This window comes from Tribolium madens, unplaced genomic scaffold, assembly GCF_015345945.1.
Source record: "Tribolium madens isolate multiple individuals breed KSU strain unplaced genomic scaffold, Tmad_KSU_1.1 Scaffold_91;HRSCAF=231;Tcas5.2_LG7, whole genome shotgun sequence".
Lineage (NCBI taxonomy): Eukaryota > Metazoa > Arthropoda > Insecta > Coleoptera > Tenebrionidae > Tribolium > Tribolium madens.
Genome location: NW_025401063.1, coordinates 5,050,570 through 5,066,730, shown reverse-complemented (window position 1 = coordinate 5,066,730; position 16,161 = coordinate 5,050,570). Strand labels below are relative to the sequence as shown.

At 38.1% G+C, this 16,161-nt stretch overlaps 6 protein-coding genes across 6 annotated transcripts; 4 read left to right on the top strand and 2 right to left on the bottom strand.

The window, feature by feature from the left end:
* The first annotated feature begins 71 nt into the window (after nucleotides 1–71).
* On the top strand, nucleotides 72–1,883 carry LOC123011335. Its single transcript, XM_044408722.1, has 4 exons — nucleotides 72–226; nucleotides 275–1,273; nucleotides 1,318–1,484; nucleotides 1,529–1,883. Exons 1-4 carry the CDS (start codon nucleotides 190–192, stop codon nucleotides 1,691–1,693), a joined length of 1,368 nt encoding a protein of 455 aa, XP_044264657.1. The 5' UTR covers nucleotides 72–189; the 3' UTR covers nucleotides 1,694–1,883.
* On the top strand, nucleotides 1,836–7,062 carry LOC123011332 (beta-mannosidase-like). The gene is made up of 11 exons (XM_044408719.1): nucleotides 1,836–2,027; nucleotides 2,071–2,217; nucleotides 2,265–2,413; nucleotides 2,465–2,670; nucleotides 2,718–2,982; nucleotides 3,028–3,461; nucleotides 3,507–3,805; nucleotides 5,803–6,228; nucleotides 6,275–6,486; nucleotides 6,536–6,742; nucleotides 6,788–7,062. The coding sequence occupies exons 1-11, from the start codon at nucleotides 1,919–1,921 to the stop codon at nucleotides 7,028–7,030; spliced, it is 2,697 nt and encodes an 898-aa protein (XP_044264654.1). The 5' UTR covers nucleotides 1,836–1,918; the 3' UTR covers nucleotides 7,031–7,062.
* On the bottom strand, nucleotides 7,052–13,188 carry LOC123011331. Its single transcript, XM_044408718.1, has 7 exons — nucleotides 12,847–13,188; nucleotides 12,548–12,790; nucleotides 12,305–12,497; nucleotides 12,044–12,242; nucleotides 11,889–11,998; nucleotides 10,868–11,462; nucleotides 7,052–10,815 (listed from the first exon to the last, which is right to left on the bottom strand). The coding sequence occupies exons 1-7, from the start codon at nucleotides 13,014–13,016 to the stop codon at nucleotides 9,317–9,319; spliced, it is 3,009 nt and encodes a 1,002-aa protein (XP_044264653.1). The 5' UTR covers nucleotides 13,017–13,188; the 3' UTR covers nucleotides 7,052–9,316.
* LOC123011339 (probable 28S ribosomal protein S16, mitochondrial) lies at nucleotides 12,967–14,500 on the top strand. The gene is made up of 3 exons (XM_044408725.1): nucleotides 12,967–14,052; nucleotides 14,105–14,264; nucleotides 14,312–14,500. The coding sequence occupies exons 1-3, from the start codon at nucleotides 13,939–13,941 to the stop codon at nucleotides 14,443–14,445; spliced, it is 408 nt and encodes a 135-aa protein (XP_044264660.1). The 5' UTR covers nucleotides 12,967–13,938; the 3' UTR covers nucleotides 14,446–14,500.
* On the bottom strand, nucleotides 14,484–15,717 carry LOC123011338 (receptor expression-enhancing protein 5). The gene is made up of 4 exons (XM_044408724.1): nucleotides 15,331–15,717; nucleotides 15,041–15,273; nucleotides 14,856–14,991; nucleotides 14,484–14,806 (listed from the first exon to the last, which is right to left on the bottom strand). The coding sequence occupies exons 1-4, from the start codon at nucleotides 15,458–15,460 to the stop codon at nucleotides 14,778–14,780; spliced, it is 528 nt and encodes a 175-aa protein (XP_044264659.1). The 5' UTR covers nucleotides 15,461–15,717; the 3' UTR covers nucleotides 14,484–14,777.
* On the top strand, nucleotides 15,676–16,158 carry LOC123011340. Its single transcript, XM_044408726.1, has 2 exons — nucleotides 15,676–15,835; nucleotides 15,889–16,158. The coding sequence occupies exons 1-2, from the start codon at nucleotides 15,697–15,699 to the stop codon at nucleotides 16,086–16,088; spliced, it is 339 nt and encodes a 112-aa protein (XP_044264661.1). The 5' UTR covers nucleotides 15,676–15,696; the 3' UTR covers nucleotides 16,089–16,158.
* Nucleotides 16,159–16,161: the final 3 nt, after the last annotated feature.

The following is a 16,161-nucleotide window of genomic DNA, read 5'->3' as shown; positions in this document are numbered from 1 at the left end:
TTCATAGGTGAAATATTTTATTTTGATTCAGGGGTTGTAATTACCCAGAGCTGTAACTCCCGCCAAAACACCCAAAACAGATGTCAAATGTCAAAATATCAACTTAACCTCGAATCCTCGAAAAATGAATTGAAATTTGCTAACATTTATTATATTTTACAATTCCTGTGTTGTTGTTGAAACTAAACCATGGATTTTCAGAACAATTTCAAGGATTTTCTTAAAGGTTCACTTTGTTTGGTTTGATTTTTTTCCATTTTAAAATCTTCACTAGCCGCAGATTCAGAACAAGACAGAGAGTTTAGGGAGTTGCAAGAAGCGATTGATAGGTCGAAGGAAACAGCAAAAGATGAGAAATTGCAAAGAGAGTTTGACCGGCAATCTGTGGAGATACGGAATTTTTACAAGAAAAGTGAAAAGTCTGATGACGCAGTTCCCAGAGGAAAAAAAATCATTCGAAGACAGAGGTCGCACCAAAAATTGCCCACTTTACATAAAGGGTTTTTGGAAATTGTGCACCATGACCCCGTGTTTCAGCTCCCAATTCCCACAAATCCCAAATTCAGGAAATACTCCATCTCGCAGCGGGCGAATTTACTATCAGAATCCTTTACACAGATTGATAAGTGTGTCACGAAATTGGCGCTAGAGTCTCTTGTCAGAGCGCCTTTTCCTTCCCCTATTCATCCTTCAAACAACTACAAAAACCCTGAAACAAGCAACGGAACTAGTAGCAACTTTGAAGAATTAGTGGACCAAATTCCAGTTGAAAATCTTTACGTCAGTCGCTCGGGTCGCCAGGTTAAACGAAAAATTTACACGGAACAGGAGGATGCCGATAGCGAGCCTGACTTTGCCGGCGCGATGAAGAAAAATAAGCCGGAAATTGGAGATTCAAGTACAAAAATCATATTAGACACTCCCTATGTTCCTGAAGAAGGTCTCATCACCGAAGAAAAAAATACAAGCACCAAACTCGCAAAACCGAAGAAAGAGACCCCAAGAAAAAGCTACTCCTTGAGCACCAAAAAGCCCACCAGCAGGTCTGATGCGATGTATGAAAAACTTCTCCAGGACGAAGAGAAACGAAAACAGCAAGAAGCGGAAATGGAAGATTTCGAGAAAACTCTCCCCACTTTGGAGAATTCCGAAGACTTTGTGATTGAGACAAGCCCGGTTAGAGAGAATGAGGAAAACTTTCAGAGGAGGAGGGTGCCTCCACCAGTTTTTGGTAAAAAAGCCAGGAAGCCGAGAAAAGTGACAAAACAAGAAGGTGCGATTTTTTAAGTGTGAACTGCGTTTAAGACTCTGTTTCAGATCCTGGCCCAAGTAGTGAAATACTTTCCGAAAGACCAGTATTAAAACCCAGCGCAGTCCTCCCTAAAAATTCCACAAAGTCCAAACCTCCCGGAAAATCGGTGACACAAGTTGATAAAATGAATTGCCCCATTTGTGACGGGGAATTTTTAAAGTCTGAAATTGAGGTAACTGAACGAATTTATGACTTAATAATTATTTGTTTTTTAAGGATCATGCCGCGTCCTGTGGCATTGAAGACGACGTTGTCGAGAATCTCATTCCTCAAAGTGGGGTAAAAAGATTAAAATGCGAAATCTGCAACAAGGATTTTCCTGCAAACGCGGAGTTTGAAGTTCATGTGAGGCACTGTATTGCCACACATCTTGTAATGTGATATTGAGAGTTGTTACAAAGGTGTCATACTTGAGCCATTCAGAGTTAAACATTTTGCGTTTTCACTCTTGTACAGTACATATTTATCTACGAGTAGTCTAGAGTCACTTATTAGTGTTAAAAATATTTTTGTAATACTTAAATGAATATTGTTTTCTTATCTCGTTGAAAATATAAGTAATTTTTATAAACCACTTGTGTTTATCTCACTATCACTTGCATCACAATGGTGTTAAGTTGCACAAAGTTTCTTTTGTTACTATTGGCCTCTTTGGTCAATGGGGTGATCCGTCAACGTCTCCACGGCGACTGGAAAGTGACAGGGGGTCCCAATGGTAAGCCCCTTGACTTATTTCAATTTGATTTTAATCCCCGTAGATACTACTATTAACGCCATTGTCCCGGGTGGCATATTTTCCGACCTCATGAAAGCTGGCCAAATCGGTGATATTTTTCACGGTTTTGGAGACTCAAATTACACTTGGGTCGGTTTAACTAACTGGACTTACAGCACGACATTTACAGGTTTAGCTCAAGTGAAATAATTACATTTTGTAACTCTTTTTTTACAGTCAGTGAAAAACTGTTAAGTCGCAGAGTTGTTTTCGTGGTTTTTGAAGGTTTAGACACATTTGCAACAGTTTCAGTCAATGGACAAGAAGTGGGATCAAGTGAGAACATGTTTGTTCGTTACAATTTCAACATTAAAGACCAACTCCATGTAGATTTAATTATTTAACTTGAAAGTGTGCTTTTTATTCAAAATTCGTAGGTTGGTGTGAATGAAATTTCGGTGCAATTCGCCTCAGCTGTGACTAGAGCCGAAGAGCTAGCGAAGGACCCCAGTAACAAATACGTAATCCCTCCCGAATGCCCAGTTCCGGAATACAAGGGCATATGTTACGTAAATCGTATCAGGAAAATGCAAGCTTCATTCGCATGGGACTGGGGCCCGGCTTTCGCTTCTGTGGGAATTTGGTACCTCCTCCAATTGTTTTTCACCAAAAATGACACTTTTCAAACAGGGAGCGAGTAGAATTGGTTGGTTTTGACGACGCTATTATCGAGTATGTGGTGGCAACCCCGTTAAAAAACCCAGGTGATGATTTTTGGACCGTTCCTGTGTCCGTTTATTTAAACGCGGGTGAAATTGCGACAATTTCTGGGAGAGTCGATGTAACTTTGCAAACATCCAAGGATGTCGACATTAGGACCACTAGTTTATTGAAACTGAATGACACAGTGGACGAGTTTGAAATCACAGTGACCACCACCCTACTGGTGCCCTCTGTACGTATTTTTAGTGTTTGAAACGCCCACTTGCAATAATTCCAGGACGAGGTGAGCACCTGGTGGCCCAACGGCTACGGCACGCAATCCATCTACCCCCTAGAAGTGACATTTGTCGGCGAACACGAGCAAGACATGAATACTGTCCTCATCGGTTTCAGAACAGTGGAACTAGTCCAGGAAAAATTAGCTCAAGGTCTCAGCTTTTATTACAAAGTCAATCAAGTCCCGATTTTCGCAAAGGGGGCCAACGCAATCCCAATTAGCATCCTTCCGGAACGCGACCGCGACGACTTCTTCGTCCACTACTCGCTATTTGAAAGCATGAAAAGCGCCTACATGAACATGCTCCGGGTGTGGGGCGGAGGTGTCTACAATTCGGAGCTTTTCTACAGTCTTGCTGACGATAACGGGATCATGATTTGGCAGGATTTCATGTTTGCGTGTGCTTTGTACCCCACAGATGATGCGTATTTGAAGTGGGTTATTTGATTTTGGGGCCCGGTTTGATTGGTTGTTTTAAGGAATGTTATTAAGGAAGTGAGACATCAAGTGCGACGGCTCGCGAGCCACCCCAGTGTGGTGATTTGGGCCGGGAATAACGAAAATGAGGCGGTTTTGGCGCAGGATTGGTACGACACCCGTGACAATTTCACGACTTATAAAAACGACTACGTTAAGTTATATGTCGATGTTGTGCAACCCACGCTACTGGAAATCGTCCCCAATGCGACTTATTTAACATCGAGTCCTACGAACGGTTTAGAGAGCGATGGGGAAGGGCACGTGGCCCAAAATCCCGGTGATTCCTTATACGGCGACGGTACTAAATACAGAGTGTTCCGTCTAAACCCCACATTATAAGTATTGGGAGTTCGAATAATCGTATTTATTTGAAAATTGGTACATAGCCATAAACCATTAAGTCCTCCTAAATGAAAATATTTTCAAGATAGCGGCACCGGAAGTCGGTCTCAACTTTCTTATTTTAAATGGAAAGGTATATTTTTTACTGTGTTTTTGGATTAATCGGGTTATTTTAATGGAGTTTTCATCAGCTTTCCCTATACCTAAATTTAGCCGTTTTTGAAATATTTGGAGTTTTTCAAAAATTTTTGGATTTGCACCTTCCACTTTAAAAATCGGTAACTCTGCCATTTTTTAAGATTTTGAATTCGTTTTTTGGCGTTTGAAAGAGAAAGCTTAGATCCTTTTTCTGGTGTTTTCAAATTTTGAAAAACAAAATAACATATCCCAAAATTTTAAGGTTATTTTTGTAATAATTCAAACACTCATAACTCAATTTTTTCAAATGAAATACCCCAATTTTTATTTTACTAAATAGAAGAGAATACAATTATGCATTGATCTGTATAAACATTCCCTATACCTAAATTTAATAATTTTCAAGTTATGGACTTTTTTTTAAGACAACAGGAAATTTATTACTAGCGACGCCCGTTTTCACATAGTTTGCTATGGGAATCAAAAATGGCAACATTTTCTCTAAACAAACGTCAACAGTAAATTACTATTTGAGAAATAGTGCCAAAATATGAAGAATCAAAGTTATGCAAACTTAATTATTAGTGATAGGTTCTACCATGCGATCATTATTTAAAGCTAACAAGTGAGAAAAATTTATTTTAATGAACGACATCATAATTTTGTTACACTCTCCATAAATACAAAATAAATTAATTAAATCTAAGTTTGAGTAGCTTTGACTCTTCATATTTTGCACTATTTGTCAAATAATAAATTACTGTTGACGTTTATTGAGAAACAATTTTGACATTTTTGATTTCCATAACAAACTTTTCGAAAACGGATGTGGCTAGTAATAGATTTTCGGCAGTCTTAACAAAAAGTCACCATAACTTGAAAATGATTAAATTTGGGCATAGGAAATGTTAATACAGATCTATGCAGAATTAAATTCTCTTCCATTTAGTAGAATAAAAATTGGGGTATTTCATTTGGAAAATTTGAGTTATGGGTATTTGAATTATTACAAATTAAAATTTTAGGGTTTGTTAATTTTTTTCAAAATTTGAAAATTATGCTAAGATTGGGATTGAAGCAATTCTCTTTATAAAATACATTAGTTTTGAATTAATTCTGTATCAAAATCGAGCAAAATTGTATTGAAAGAGCTCAAATTGCTTTATTTTAGAAGAAAACTTATTAAAGACAGTATTTGGTTGAAATACTTTGATTTAGGTTGATTCCCAACTTAAAATTGACCCAAATCGATTCAACATATCACAAATTGAATTATTTCAGCCTAAAATTATGATTGAAGCAATTATATTTACAAAATACATTAATTTCGAATTATTTCTATATTAAAATAGAGCTAAATTGGATTGAAAACCGGAAACCGGAAGAAAGATATAAACCTTCTATTTCAAACGCCAAAAAAACGAATTCTAAATTTTAAAAAATAGCAGAGTTACCTATTTTTAAAGTGGAAGGTGCAGATCCAAATTTTTTTTTTAAAACTCCAAATATTTCAAAAACGGCTAAATTTGGGTATAGGGAAAGCTGATTGATGAAAACTCTCTTAAAATAACACAATTAATTGAAAAACGCAGTAAAAAATATACCTTTCCATTATTGAAAATAAAAATGTTGAGACCGACTTCCGGTATAACCGGTATAATCTTGAAAATATTTTCATTTAGGAGGACTTAATGCATTATGGCTATGTACCAATTTTCAAACAAATATGATTATTCGAACTCCCAATACTTTTAATGTGGGGTTTAGACGGAACAACCTGTATTTGATCCCATTTTTTCAACTACCGCCCTGTAGTTCACTTTTATAGTTACAAGGACGACAGTTGGGCCCCTGAAACATTCCCAATTCCGCGATTTGCGTCAGAATTTGGGTACCAATCAATGCCCAGTATCGAATCTTGGCTCACTGCGACCGATAATTTGGAGGATTTAAAACCCGACAGTGCTTTCATGGATTATCGCCAACACCATCCTGGCGGTAACGACGAAAATGTCAATTTAATTGAGTTGCAGATGCGATTACCTGACCCTTCGAGTGAGAATTACGTCAAAGCTTTCATTTATTTCTCCCAAATACTTCAAGCACAGTCGATGAAAGTCCAAACTGAGCACTATCGCAGTTTCAAGGGACGAGTCAATGAGAATGGGGAGGGAAACACGATGGGGGCTCTCTACTGGCAATTGAATGATGTGTGGGTGGCCCCCACGTGGTCTGGCATAGGTTCGTGTCCACTTAAATCCAAGAAAAATACTACTCCGATTGCTAGATTTTACAGGGAGGTGGAAAATGTTGCAATACTTCGCCAAAGAGTTTTTTAGTCCGATGATTGTCACAGGGAGACTCACTGACGAAAATTTGGAAGTTTATGCTATTTATGACAGTCTCGAGTTGCCTAACATAACCGTGAAAGGGTTGGTTCAAGTTTACAAGTGGGAGTCTTTGGAGTCTCTTGTTCCTGTTGAAGTTCCAGTGACTTTGGTAATCTTACTAAATCTTCCTAAACTCGGTTTTGTATAATTGGTAACAGGATCTTTACAAATCGGTCCCTGTCACCACCATCCATGCACCAACGGCTCTGCAAACTGCCGGTTGTGGTGGCGACTATGCTGTTGCAAAAACCAAGTGTTTCTTCCATCTTCAGTTGCTAGACCAGGATAATAAAAATCTGGCGCCATTTAATTACGTTTTTCCCGAAAAACTCAAAAACTGTACTCTTGCCAACCCGACAGTGAAGGTAGAGTTCAAAAATTGCGTGTTGAATGCTTTCACCCTTTTGTAGATTGAATCAGTTGGGACTGTCGACTTGTTGAATAAAATTTTTGACGTGACTGTGTCCACCGATGCGGTGGCTTTGTTTGTTTGGTTGGATAGTCATGATGTTAGAGGGGTGTTTTCCGAAAACGGCTTTTTGCAAGTGAGTCCACGCAAGACTGTTAATTTTACAGCTGACAGTGCTGTCCCTCTGAAAGAGTTGCAAGCTGCAGTGACTGTTACACATTTACGCGATCCGGCCTATCTGTAAAAATGTTGAATGAAATAAAGGTTTAAACAAGAGATACGAATATATTTATTTCATATTGATACAAATAGTATACACCAAAACATCCAAACTAATCTACGAACTGTTCAAATTACCTTTAAATAAATTTGTACTTGATAAAATAACAGCTCTTACAAGGATTTAACAATAACTTGCAAAAATAACTTGCAAGGATATCCCAAACTTTATTCACTTTACAAAATGAGCTTACCAATATTCAGACTTTTAGTCAGTTAATTTGTAAATATGTATGTACATTAGTCGTTTATTTCTTGTATCTAACCTTAATAAAAAATCATTGCGTACAACTAAGAATCTTAAAGTAATTTCACTGAAATTTGCGTAAAAAAGCTTGGACTTTTTCAAGCGAAACGGAAAGGAAGAGATCACGTATTTAACAATAAGTCAACGTAAAACTAGAGTTTGTGATGCTTGTTAATCAAGGCAAGCGTTCTCGTTTACGTTTTTTCACTATTATCAAAAATATAAGCTGCATTAAAGAAATAAGGAAGTTGTTCAAGCAGAGTGAAACTAAAAAAAAACTAGCAGAGTCAGTATAAAACTGTTATATTTTTCAGATTGTTCCTTTAAAAAACTACAAGCTATCATGGTGTAAAAGCTAGGCACAGGTAATAGGCTGGGGGTTAAAAACCGCCTCGTACTGTCAGTGCATCGAACTGTACCTCCAAAATGCACGATCACCGGTGTGAAAAAACAACTAGATGGTTCAAGCGTAGGTACAAAAATACATAATTCGGGCTTCGATAATTAAAAAGGTACTCTACAATAGTCCATAAATAATTAAGAACCACCCGCTTAGCATTTACAGCGTCCTTGCACCCACTATTCACATTGTACAACTTATAAAAAAATATAACATTTCGTAAGAACTATCGAGGGTGTCTGCGCGATTAATTATTTTTGGACTACCCTCACATTGATTACACACAAACATCGAATTCTTCACCAATTTCACGATTTTTTCGAATAAAAACAAAGGAAAAGAAAAAACAAACAACATGATTTCTAAAATCATAAAACAATCATTTAGCGCCACTATATTCCAAAAGAATAATATAAATTTATCACAGACAATCTTGTATCAATTTTTCCTCGTCCATCCATTAAACATCAGCTATTGTTTGAAAACAATTGAAAACAAAAACAAAGTAAAAAAGCCTAAAATTAGAAAGATTTTCAGTAGTTTGGAACCACTAATCGACACCAACACCAGTTCCACGGACCCAACACATTTAAAGCCGAAAATAAAACAATCAACACATATTGCACATTTTTAAGTTACGTATCCAAAATGTTACATGGTTTATGCCACATCGAAACAGCAATAATATACCTCGGTTAACATATTTAGTACACAACAGGGCTCAGAAAGTGCAAATTGTGACATTTTTAAAACTTTCCGTTGACCGTTTATTAATGATTTTTTTTGTATACGCTCCCAAAGCTATTTTGCGTACGCATTTGACTCCCTAAAATGAGTCTTTTTCGGACTCAACAAAATTGGTTATTTTAGTTTTTGCAGATTAAAAAATAAAAGTGGTTACTATGGTAACGAAATTTTTTTAATTAGTAAGAGGTATGAATTCGTGTTTTGGGAGCTTTAACAAAAAAATCTTGTATGCACCACGTACGCAAAAGGTTGTAGGTGACACCTCTCATTAAAGACTACGTCGTCTCGTCATTAATTACGATTCGTCCCCCAAAACCCTATTTTGCGTACTTGATACATAAATAACTATTTTTATTAATAAACGATTTTAGCATAGGCTACAGCTCCTATGTTGTAATATAGGCAACTAAGCATGCAACGTATCCATGGTAACCATACAAAAATCGCATATCCAAATTTACATTTTACAGTTTTTTTGATCAAGGGAAAAAACTTCAATAAACTCTGTATTAATCAGCGATTAATACACTTGTTTATTAAATAACTGTTAACGAAAATATTTCAAAAATGCTCTCCAGATAACACTACTTAAAAAACTATCATTAACAATTTCATTTAAAACGTCGCAAAAAATGTAATAAATTTTTAGTTAATAAACTTTTGATATAAGATAACGATAACATGACTTGATCACGTTAAGAGCACAATTTCACACGATCTGACTCCCATAAAACAATGCATACTTATAAAACCGATCGATTATCATAGCACCAATAAAAATTTTGTGGTCAATAAAACATCTTTTAGAAAAATAAAATCACGGATTGCAACCGCAGAAGTGGTATTAGTACGATTTGTTAATTATTAATATTCCCGTTAAAAGTCTGCTCATCAATCAAGACACCGTTTTCGTCCATTAAAGCGTTCTCGCCGAATTCGTTACCTGGCAAACTCCTCCCTATACTAAACTCATCCTCTGCCGTTAAATGCCTATCGATATTATTGTCCTCGTTCGTTTCGTTCAAATTCATGAAATACGTCAAATCATCAGTCTGATTCCGTGCCGTTCCGTTCCGTATCGGCTGTCCGTTCAACAGACAATCTCCATTAACCGCATAGTTAAACGCCGATTCGGCCACCAATGAGGGAGTCGAAGGATACGAACGCGAGCTCTGATTGGTGAAATTCTTCACCGGGGCGGGCTTATTCGTGAAGGGGAGAGGCGTACTAGGGACAGATCTGGAAGGGTTGAGATTGGTCGATTTCATATCAAAACAATTGACATCGATGCTTTGCGATCGGGCTAGGTGACGCGAACCGGGCGCAAACGCGATATTTTCGCCGAAATTATTCTGAATATCGATGTTGTTATCGACGATGAGGTTGAAACTGGGCAGGCATTGGGTGTTTTGGGGCATTTCGACATTGTACATTTCCAAATTGGTGGGATTCTCGCATGGATGATCGTCGAGGGCGTCAATGATCCGATTTACGGTCACCGTTTCGGAAATCGGATCGAAATCGTTAAAATCGGCGCTCTGATTGGGCAAATTCGGCAGGAAATGGGCGTCTTCAGCGAAATTCGACTTGATCATTTGATTCAAAGGGACCGATTGCGACCTATACGCTGTGAAATCCGGAAAACTTTCCACGTTCTCGCTTTCGAGTAAATCGACTTCGTTCACGTCCTGTTTTATGGTTGGATTGACATAATCCGGAGTGTACGCGACTTTACTGTTCGAATGCAACAATTTCTCAAGGACCGATTTTTTGCTATTGTACAACATGGGACTGGCAGGGGCCGACATGGCCATGTAATTTTTCGCTTCCGGGATTTCTACACTCAAGTCCGGTTCGCGTTTGATCTTTTTCCGGACGCCGATTCCGGCGTTTTGATGAGTAGTGTTTTTAGTACGGGGTATCGGCGTGTTCCTGGGACTCACAAAAGGACTCACGTTCGTGCTGGAACATTTGGGCGACTGGGGGCCCGGAGATATGGGAGTGAAACTGAAGTTTTTGCGGCGAGTATTGGGGCTTGGAGGGACGGTATCCTCGTGGAGAGGCGTTTCGAAACTGACGCGACGACGAGCGCTGCTGTGATTGGTCGGCAATGTGTGAAGTTGGGCCGGGATTGGATAGATATTGACGTTGGAAACGGCCAGTGGGTCGATCATGGGGTGGGTGAGGGCAACAGCGGGGCCGCTATCGATGAGGAAGTTTTTGTTGTCGGATATGCCGTTCTGTTCGAGGAGTTGTCGGAGTTGGGAGAGTTTCGTCGAGTTTTCTTGGTCCGATGTCTCGATGTTGTTGCTGAAGTATTTCGACAGTTCTTCTTCGTGTTGGCTGTTGTTTGTACCTGGATCGAGTTGGTAAATAACTGGAATGAATTGAATTGCGGTAGTACCAACCTAAATATTCGTCCATGGCGTCCTTGTCGACATTACTGATGCTTTCGAGCCTCTCCCTGGGCAGAGGAAAAACGGGAGCATCACAATCATCATCACTTGATTTTCTTTCCTTACACCTATCTACGTTGTGTAGTACACCTTGAGATCTGATATCCGCAATTGTTTGCGGGTTGTACGATGCGTTATCACATGGTTGCGGTTTGGGTTGGATGGCTTTGTACTTTGCATTCTTGACTTGCTTCTTAGGGGACGATTGGGGCGATCGTTGCTGTTGTTGAGCTTTACCGGAGGCTAGACGCGGTATCGCTACTTTCGTCGAGGTTCCGACACCGTTTTGCTGCTGCTGTTGTGGTTGTTGTTGTTCACAGACGGGCTTTTGGAAACTTTTAAAGTCAGGTAACGCTGGTAGTTGAGTGAAATCTAACGATTTATCACAGATAGATTTGCCCTGAGTGGGACTCGTGCTGGTGCTGCCGGTGCTTGTACTGGTGCTGCTTTCACCGGCTCCAGTCAACGTGGGGGAACCCTCAAGCCGAATCGATGATAACGCTCCCTTGGATTTCTTCACAGAGGGCTTCGGATCGGATTTGGGAGACTGAAGCAAACAACCAATCAAAACGGCCTATTTACGTTTCGCATTTTACTCTTATTTGAAATTTTATTATTTGTTATTTATTTCAGCAAGATTCAAAAAAACAAATCGTTATCATGAGATAAAAAACGTACAATTACGATTATTTTAAAGACAAATAAAATTATATAATTTTTCGTACGCATGTTGACGAATGTTTTTTTACACGTGCTGGACGATGATGAAGTAGAGAACTATTTGGCACCTAAATTTAAATTTAGCATTGCAACATTACAGCGTTTAAAATTCAAACCACTTGCAATAAAATAATTTTGCATCTTGGCGCATATTGGCCGTTAAATGAGAAATTTATATCGAGTTCCATAATTGTAAATAAAAGTGACGATTGTACTAAAGTTCAAGGTAAAATAGTTGAAAATAGTCGCCTACCTGTATTTTTCTTTTTCTCTCTTTGACTTCATTCTTCTGTTGGATTTTTTTCTGCAATTGCAACTGCATTTCTCTGTGTTTAGTGCCAGTTTTCCCACCACATAGCTCCCCTGCATAAAAATTGAATAAATTTGCTTAAACGAGAATTGTACTACCTTTCAACTGTGATTCTGACGCTGAAGTCAACTGGTTGGCAGCGTCAGTTCCTGCACCAACTGAATGAGAAACAACAAGAAACCGAGCTAGGGCTTGCAATGATGGAAACTGAACTCCAAAATGAAATTCAGACCATTCTTTCACAATTAACCAAGCCGCCGCTGTTAAAGTCGATTGAGTACAAGGGGCTTCAGTGCTCTGGAAAAAGAAAACGAGAATGTGATTTGGAATAGTATCTGATTTCTGATAAAACTACTTACCAAAGGCTTATCACCAAGATCGGGCAATTTTGGAGGTTTTAACTTGATGCATCTTCTTAAGCCCGAATAGCAGTATCTAGAATTTCCACGGGTGCCCAAACGTCTAGCCCTCACTTTCGGATACACTTGTTTCATGACTTTACCAAAATCGGCTTGGGAAAGTGACTTGATTTGATTTTGTGTACAATATACTCTGAAATGAGAACAATAGAAAATTGTAATTTATCGAGTGGGTTTTCCTACGTGTATTCCTCATAAACCTCCTGTTTGGGAAGAGAAGTCTCTGCATCTTCTTCTAAGTGAGTCTTGATCCATGATATGGTCCTGTTGATTTCAGAGCGACTCCCCAGTGGGTTCAAGGGTTGTCGCAAAGGGTCCACTACATTGCTGATTTGAAACAGTTTCAAATACAAGAGATATTTTTCGGCGTTTGATAATTCTTTCATCTGCTCTAAGATTAATGATATTAACTGTCTGGCTTTCTCACTAAAACACGCAAAAATCGGTAAAATAATTTAAAAGATCAGCAGGGGGCCACTGACCTGATTGTGGGGCTGTCGTTTTCGGTCCGTTTGTCGTTATCGTGCGCCCCATCACCGTTTTCTTCTTTCGCGACGTTGCCGTTCTCTCCATTGTTTAAACTATCTTGTGTGGTGTCGGTCCCGGCCCCAGATTGTTGGAATTTTGCGGGCCATTGTTGAGTTTCCATCATCGCCAGCAATTTTTTGGCCTATTTCAGTTGGTTTCGGCACGAACCGCACACTTTTTCGACACTTTACCAGCCAATACGGGCTGACAAGACCGGAACATTTTATTGTCAACTCAAATCAGCTGGTCTCCAATGGACGACAATCCTTTCGTTCTTCGAAACGTTTTTTATCTGCGTGACGTAAGAAACACATGCCCACCAACATAACGAAAATTTAGGTTTTTTGAAAACAAGTCGTCAGTGAAAAAAGTGCACTTGGGCGCTTCCCAGACGCCCTTCTAAAACAGCACAACTACAATTTTAACGTAATTCCTTAAAATTATCTAATTTTAGACGATAAAAAGTCTTTCTTAAAATCGGACATGTTGGCTAGACTGTTTGGTAGTTGAAACAATTTACCTACTCACACCACTTTTTTTATCTACTAACATAAACTAATCCCTAATTTCTTTTAAAATTCTTGACTGAAGGAAAGATTAATATTGTTCTTTTTACAAAGGTTTAGTTAACATTTAATTTTTTGAGGATTATTGTATTTTTACAATTAAACAAGCGACAAAAACAACAGCGATAATCTGTAGGTTTCAATGTCAAGGACACACTTTACATTACTACATTTTTATCAAAATTTCTATGATTTATTATTATTGTTGATACTATCAATTCATGTTATGAATTTTAAAACTGGGAACAAAAACAAGCAATAATCCAATAACCCACTTTTTTGTTACATTCTTCTAAAATTGTTTTTTGGGACTATGAACAAGTGCCAATTCAATATCCTTTTCAAAATCAATTAAAAAAAGTGTTATGTAAATTATGCAATAAATTATTAACAATAAATAAAAAAGGCGCTGTCACGTGATCTGTCAAATTTTCTAACCTCACATTTCCCTCGAGTTTTAGGTTATAAGAATTATTGAAAATGTTACCCCCTTCTAGCGGTATAGGCCAGTTTGCTGCAACATCGGCCAAAGTAATCCGTTTCGTGCGAGCAGGGTGTACAAATCGTCCGTTTTTTCACATTGTCGTTGCAGAGGTATTGATTTTTGTAAGAATTGGGTGATGTTCATGTTAAAACCTATTTTTAGCGGCGGAGGGAACAGTTTGAGCCCGTTATAGAACAACTAGGGTCGTATGATCCTATGCCAAATGAGAAAAATGAAAAACTCGTCTCTCTTAATTTAGAACGCATCAGTTACTGGATTGGAAACGGGGCACGATGTTCAACTCCCGTTGAAGAATTATTAGGTCAGTTGTTTATAGGTATTTAAATTTGTATCATTTTTTGTTTTTAGGTTTGGCCGGTTATTTCCCCATTCACCCCAGAAGTTACATGACAGCGTGGAGGAACAGAAGAAAAGCAGAAGAAGAAGCTAAAGAACCTGACGATAGTAAAGATGAAAAATCAGAAACAAGTAGTTCTGTTTAGTATAATATATTACTGGTCTGTTTAGAAATAAATAAAACAAAATTTAATTATTTAATTAGAGCAGCTAACTGGACAAAACAATTTAAAGCACATTTGAGCTTTGCAATAAACCTGTGTTTCACATGAGATCGTAAAACGGTGTGATACAAAAATAGTGGGTAACATTTATGAATTTACAAACACAAAAACCATCCCAAAAGGCACTAAAATAATTTGAAATATAATACTATATAATCTCAAAACGTAAATAAAACATTCCTGAAAGTCACTTGAAATATGAATAAAGCATTTTGAGAAATATGTTGGAAGAACGCCCCCCGTTTATGAATCATTTATTCTGTTTTATCCAAAAGTTTATGAGCTAGAAAAATTCAGTTATTCATTGATAGGAGCAACAAATTGTGAATTACCTTCATCTTTAGCCTTGGCTAAGACATCATCAACAGCGTTGTGATGTTTCAAGAAGTACGGACGCACAATTCTTCGGTACAGAATCAATGAACCGTTGAGTTCAGTGGGGATCATGAGCCACACGAAGAAGACACACTAAAATAAGAGTTAAAAAGGGCGAAAATAACACTTATTATTTATCTACCTTCATAAGCCAGTAAAGTGGAAACCAGCCAACAATAAGATCGGAGAAGAACTCAAAGATGGAAAAAATTGCAAAAACTACCCAGTAGGTCAACCACTTAGTATCATCATCCTTCTGTTTGGACTCGATGGCACGAATTGAGACATAAGCTGGATACAGGAATCCAACAGTATTGCACACTAGTTGTGCGGCATATCCAAAAACGAGCCATAGTCCAATAATAGCAATGGAACCTAAGTGAGTCAATTATCACAAATTTCACTCATCATCATTGGACCTTAACCCCTTACCTATGAAGATGTAGAGTCTGTCCACGCCGGTTTTCGCTTCGAATGTCGTCAAAAGGGAAGTCCACGGTTTTGATTTATCGTGAAGCGATTTGTTGAGCTCATCTTTGATTTCTGCAACTCTTCCTGCCATTTCTGATAATTTTTGGTGACAACACGAAAAACAAAGGCCGTTGCGACGCTTCAAGGCCGAATTTAATTTTAGAGGTTAACTGTGTCAAGCAGCCAACCAATAAAAACGAAATAAAAGGACCGGAAAGTCCCACAATAAAACTTAAATATAATAAAATGAAAAATTGCGCAAAATAAACAATTTGATAACTTATCGCCACGTGAATAGAAAAGCGCCACACAACCCTCGAAAAATAAATGTTTTCCTTATTGGTTTTTTTCTTTTTCCGGTTTAGTGGAAAATCAAAAAACACTAGACATTGGATCAAGTCGCCATTTTGCGTTTGTTACCTAATCAACAAAAGTCACGTAAATTATCCTTCGGGAAAAAAAATCGGTAAAAAGTGTTTTTAATTATTTTATTGGTGATAATTGGATTCAACTTTGTAGAAATGTTCACTGGTACTTTGGTCAGAGCTGCGCCTCAAGTGAGGTTAGCCACACGGCAAATGTCTGTAATTTCGGGCCCCCCTAGAGTCAGAATCTCGTTTGCCGAGAAAGTAATCCACGGGGTTGTTATCTGCGGGTCTATGTTGGTCGTCCCCGCTTGGGTTTTGGTAAACATCAAGAACTACAAAGCTCGTGATTAAATCTACTGCAAATTGCTTAGTCCAGTTTAATGTTTATATTTTATGTTAAATAAATTGTTTAAGGTGTAAAGAG

Excerpts from the sequence above, each read along its gene's own strand:
- LOC123011335 (XM_044408722.1), top strand. The coding sequence starts at position 190 with ATGGATTTTCAGAACAATTTCAAGGATTTTCTTAAAG. Across the intron at positions 227-274 it reads TTTCAAGGATTTTCTTAAAG|CCGCAGATTCAGAACAAGAC; the intron begins GTTCACTTTGTT and ends AATCTTCACTAG. Across the intron at positions 1,274-1,317 it reads AAAAGTGACAAAACAAGAAG|ATCCTGGCCCAAGTAGTGAA; the intron begins GTGCGATTTTTT and ends ACTCTGTTTCAG.
- LOC123011332 (XM_044408719.1), top strand. The coding sequence starts at position 1,919 with ATGGTGTTAAGTTGCACAAAGTTTCTTTTGTTACTATTGGCCTCTTTG. Across the intron at positions 2,028-2,070 it reads AGTGACAGGGGGTCCCAATG|ATACTACTATTAACGCCATT; the intron begins GTAAGCCCCTTG and ends TAATCCCCGTAG. Across the intron at positions 6,743-6,787 it reads TTGCCAACCCGACAGTGAAG|ATTGAATCAGTTGGGACTGT; the intron begins GTAGAGTTCAAA and ends ACCCTTTTGTAG.
- LOC123011331 (XM_044408718.1), bottom strand. The coding sequence starts at position 13,016 with ATGATGGAAACTCAACAATGGCCCGCAAAATTCCAACAATCTGGGGCC. Across the intron at positions 12,243-12,304 it reads ATCTTGGTGATAAGCCTTTG|AGCACTGAAGCCCCTTGTAC; the intron begins GTAAGTAGTTTT and ends TTCTTTTTCCAG. Across the intron at positions 11,463-11,888 it reads AGAGAAAAAGAAAAATACAG|TCTCCCAAATCCGATCCGAA; the intron begins GTAGGCGACTAT and ends TGTTTGCTTCAG.
- LOC123011339 (XM_044408725.1), top strand. The coding sequence starts at position 13,939 with ATGTTACCCCCTTCTAGCGGTATAGGCCAGTTTGCTGCAACATCGGCC. Across the intron at positions 14,053-14,104 it reads TTCACATTGTCGTTGCAGAG|CGGCGGAGGGAACAGTTTGA; the intron begins GTATTGATTTTT and ends ACCTATTTTTAG. Across the intron at positions 14,265-14,311 it reads TCCCGTTGAAGAATTATTAG|GTTTGGCCGGTTATTTCCCC; the intron begins GTCAGTTGTTTA and ends TTTTGTTTTTAG.
- LOC123011338 (XM_044408724.1), bottom strand. The coding sequence starts at position 15,460 with ATGGCAGGAAGAGTTGCAGAAATCAAAGATGAGCTCAACAAATCGCTT. Across the intron at positions 15,274-15,330 it reads CAGACTCTACATCTTCATAG|GTTCCATTGCTATTATTGGA; the intron begins GTAAGGGGTTAA and ends TGACTCACTTAG. Across the intron at positions 14,807-14,855 it reads AGCCAAGGCTAAAGATGAAG|CTCATAAACTTTTGGATAAA; the intron begins GTAATTCACAAT and ends GAATTTTTCTAG.
- LOC123011340 (XM_044408726.1), top strand. The coding sequence starts at position 15,697 with ATGTTTTCCTTATTGGTTTTTTTCTTTTTCCGGTTTAGTGGAAAATCA. Across the intron at positions 15,836-15,888 it reads TCCTTCGGGAAAAAAAATCG|AAATGTTCACTGGTACTTTG; the intron begins GTAAAAAGTGTT and ends TCAACTTTGTAG.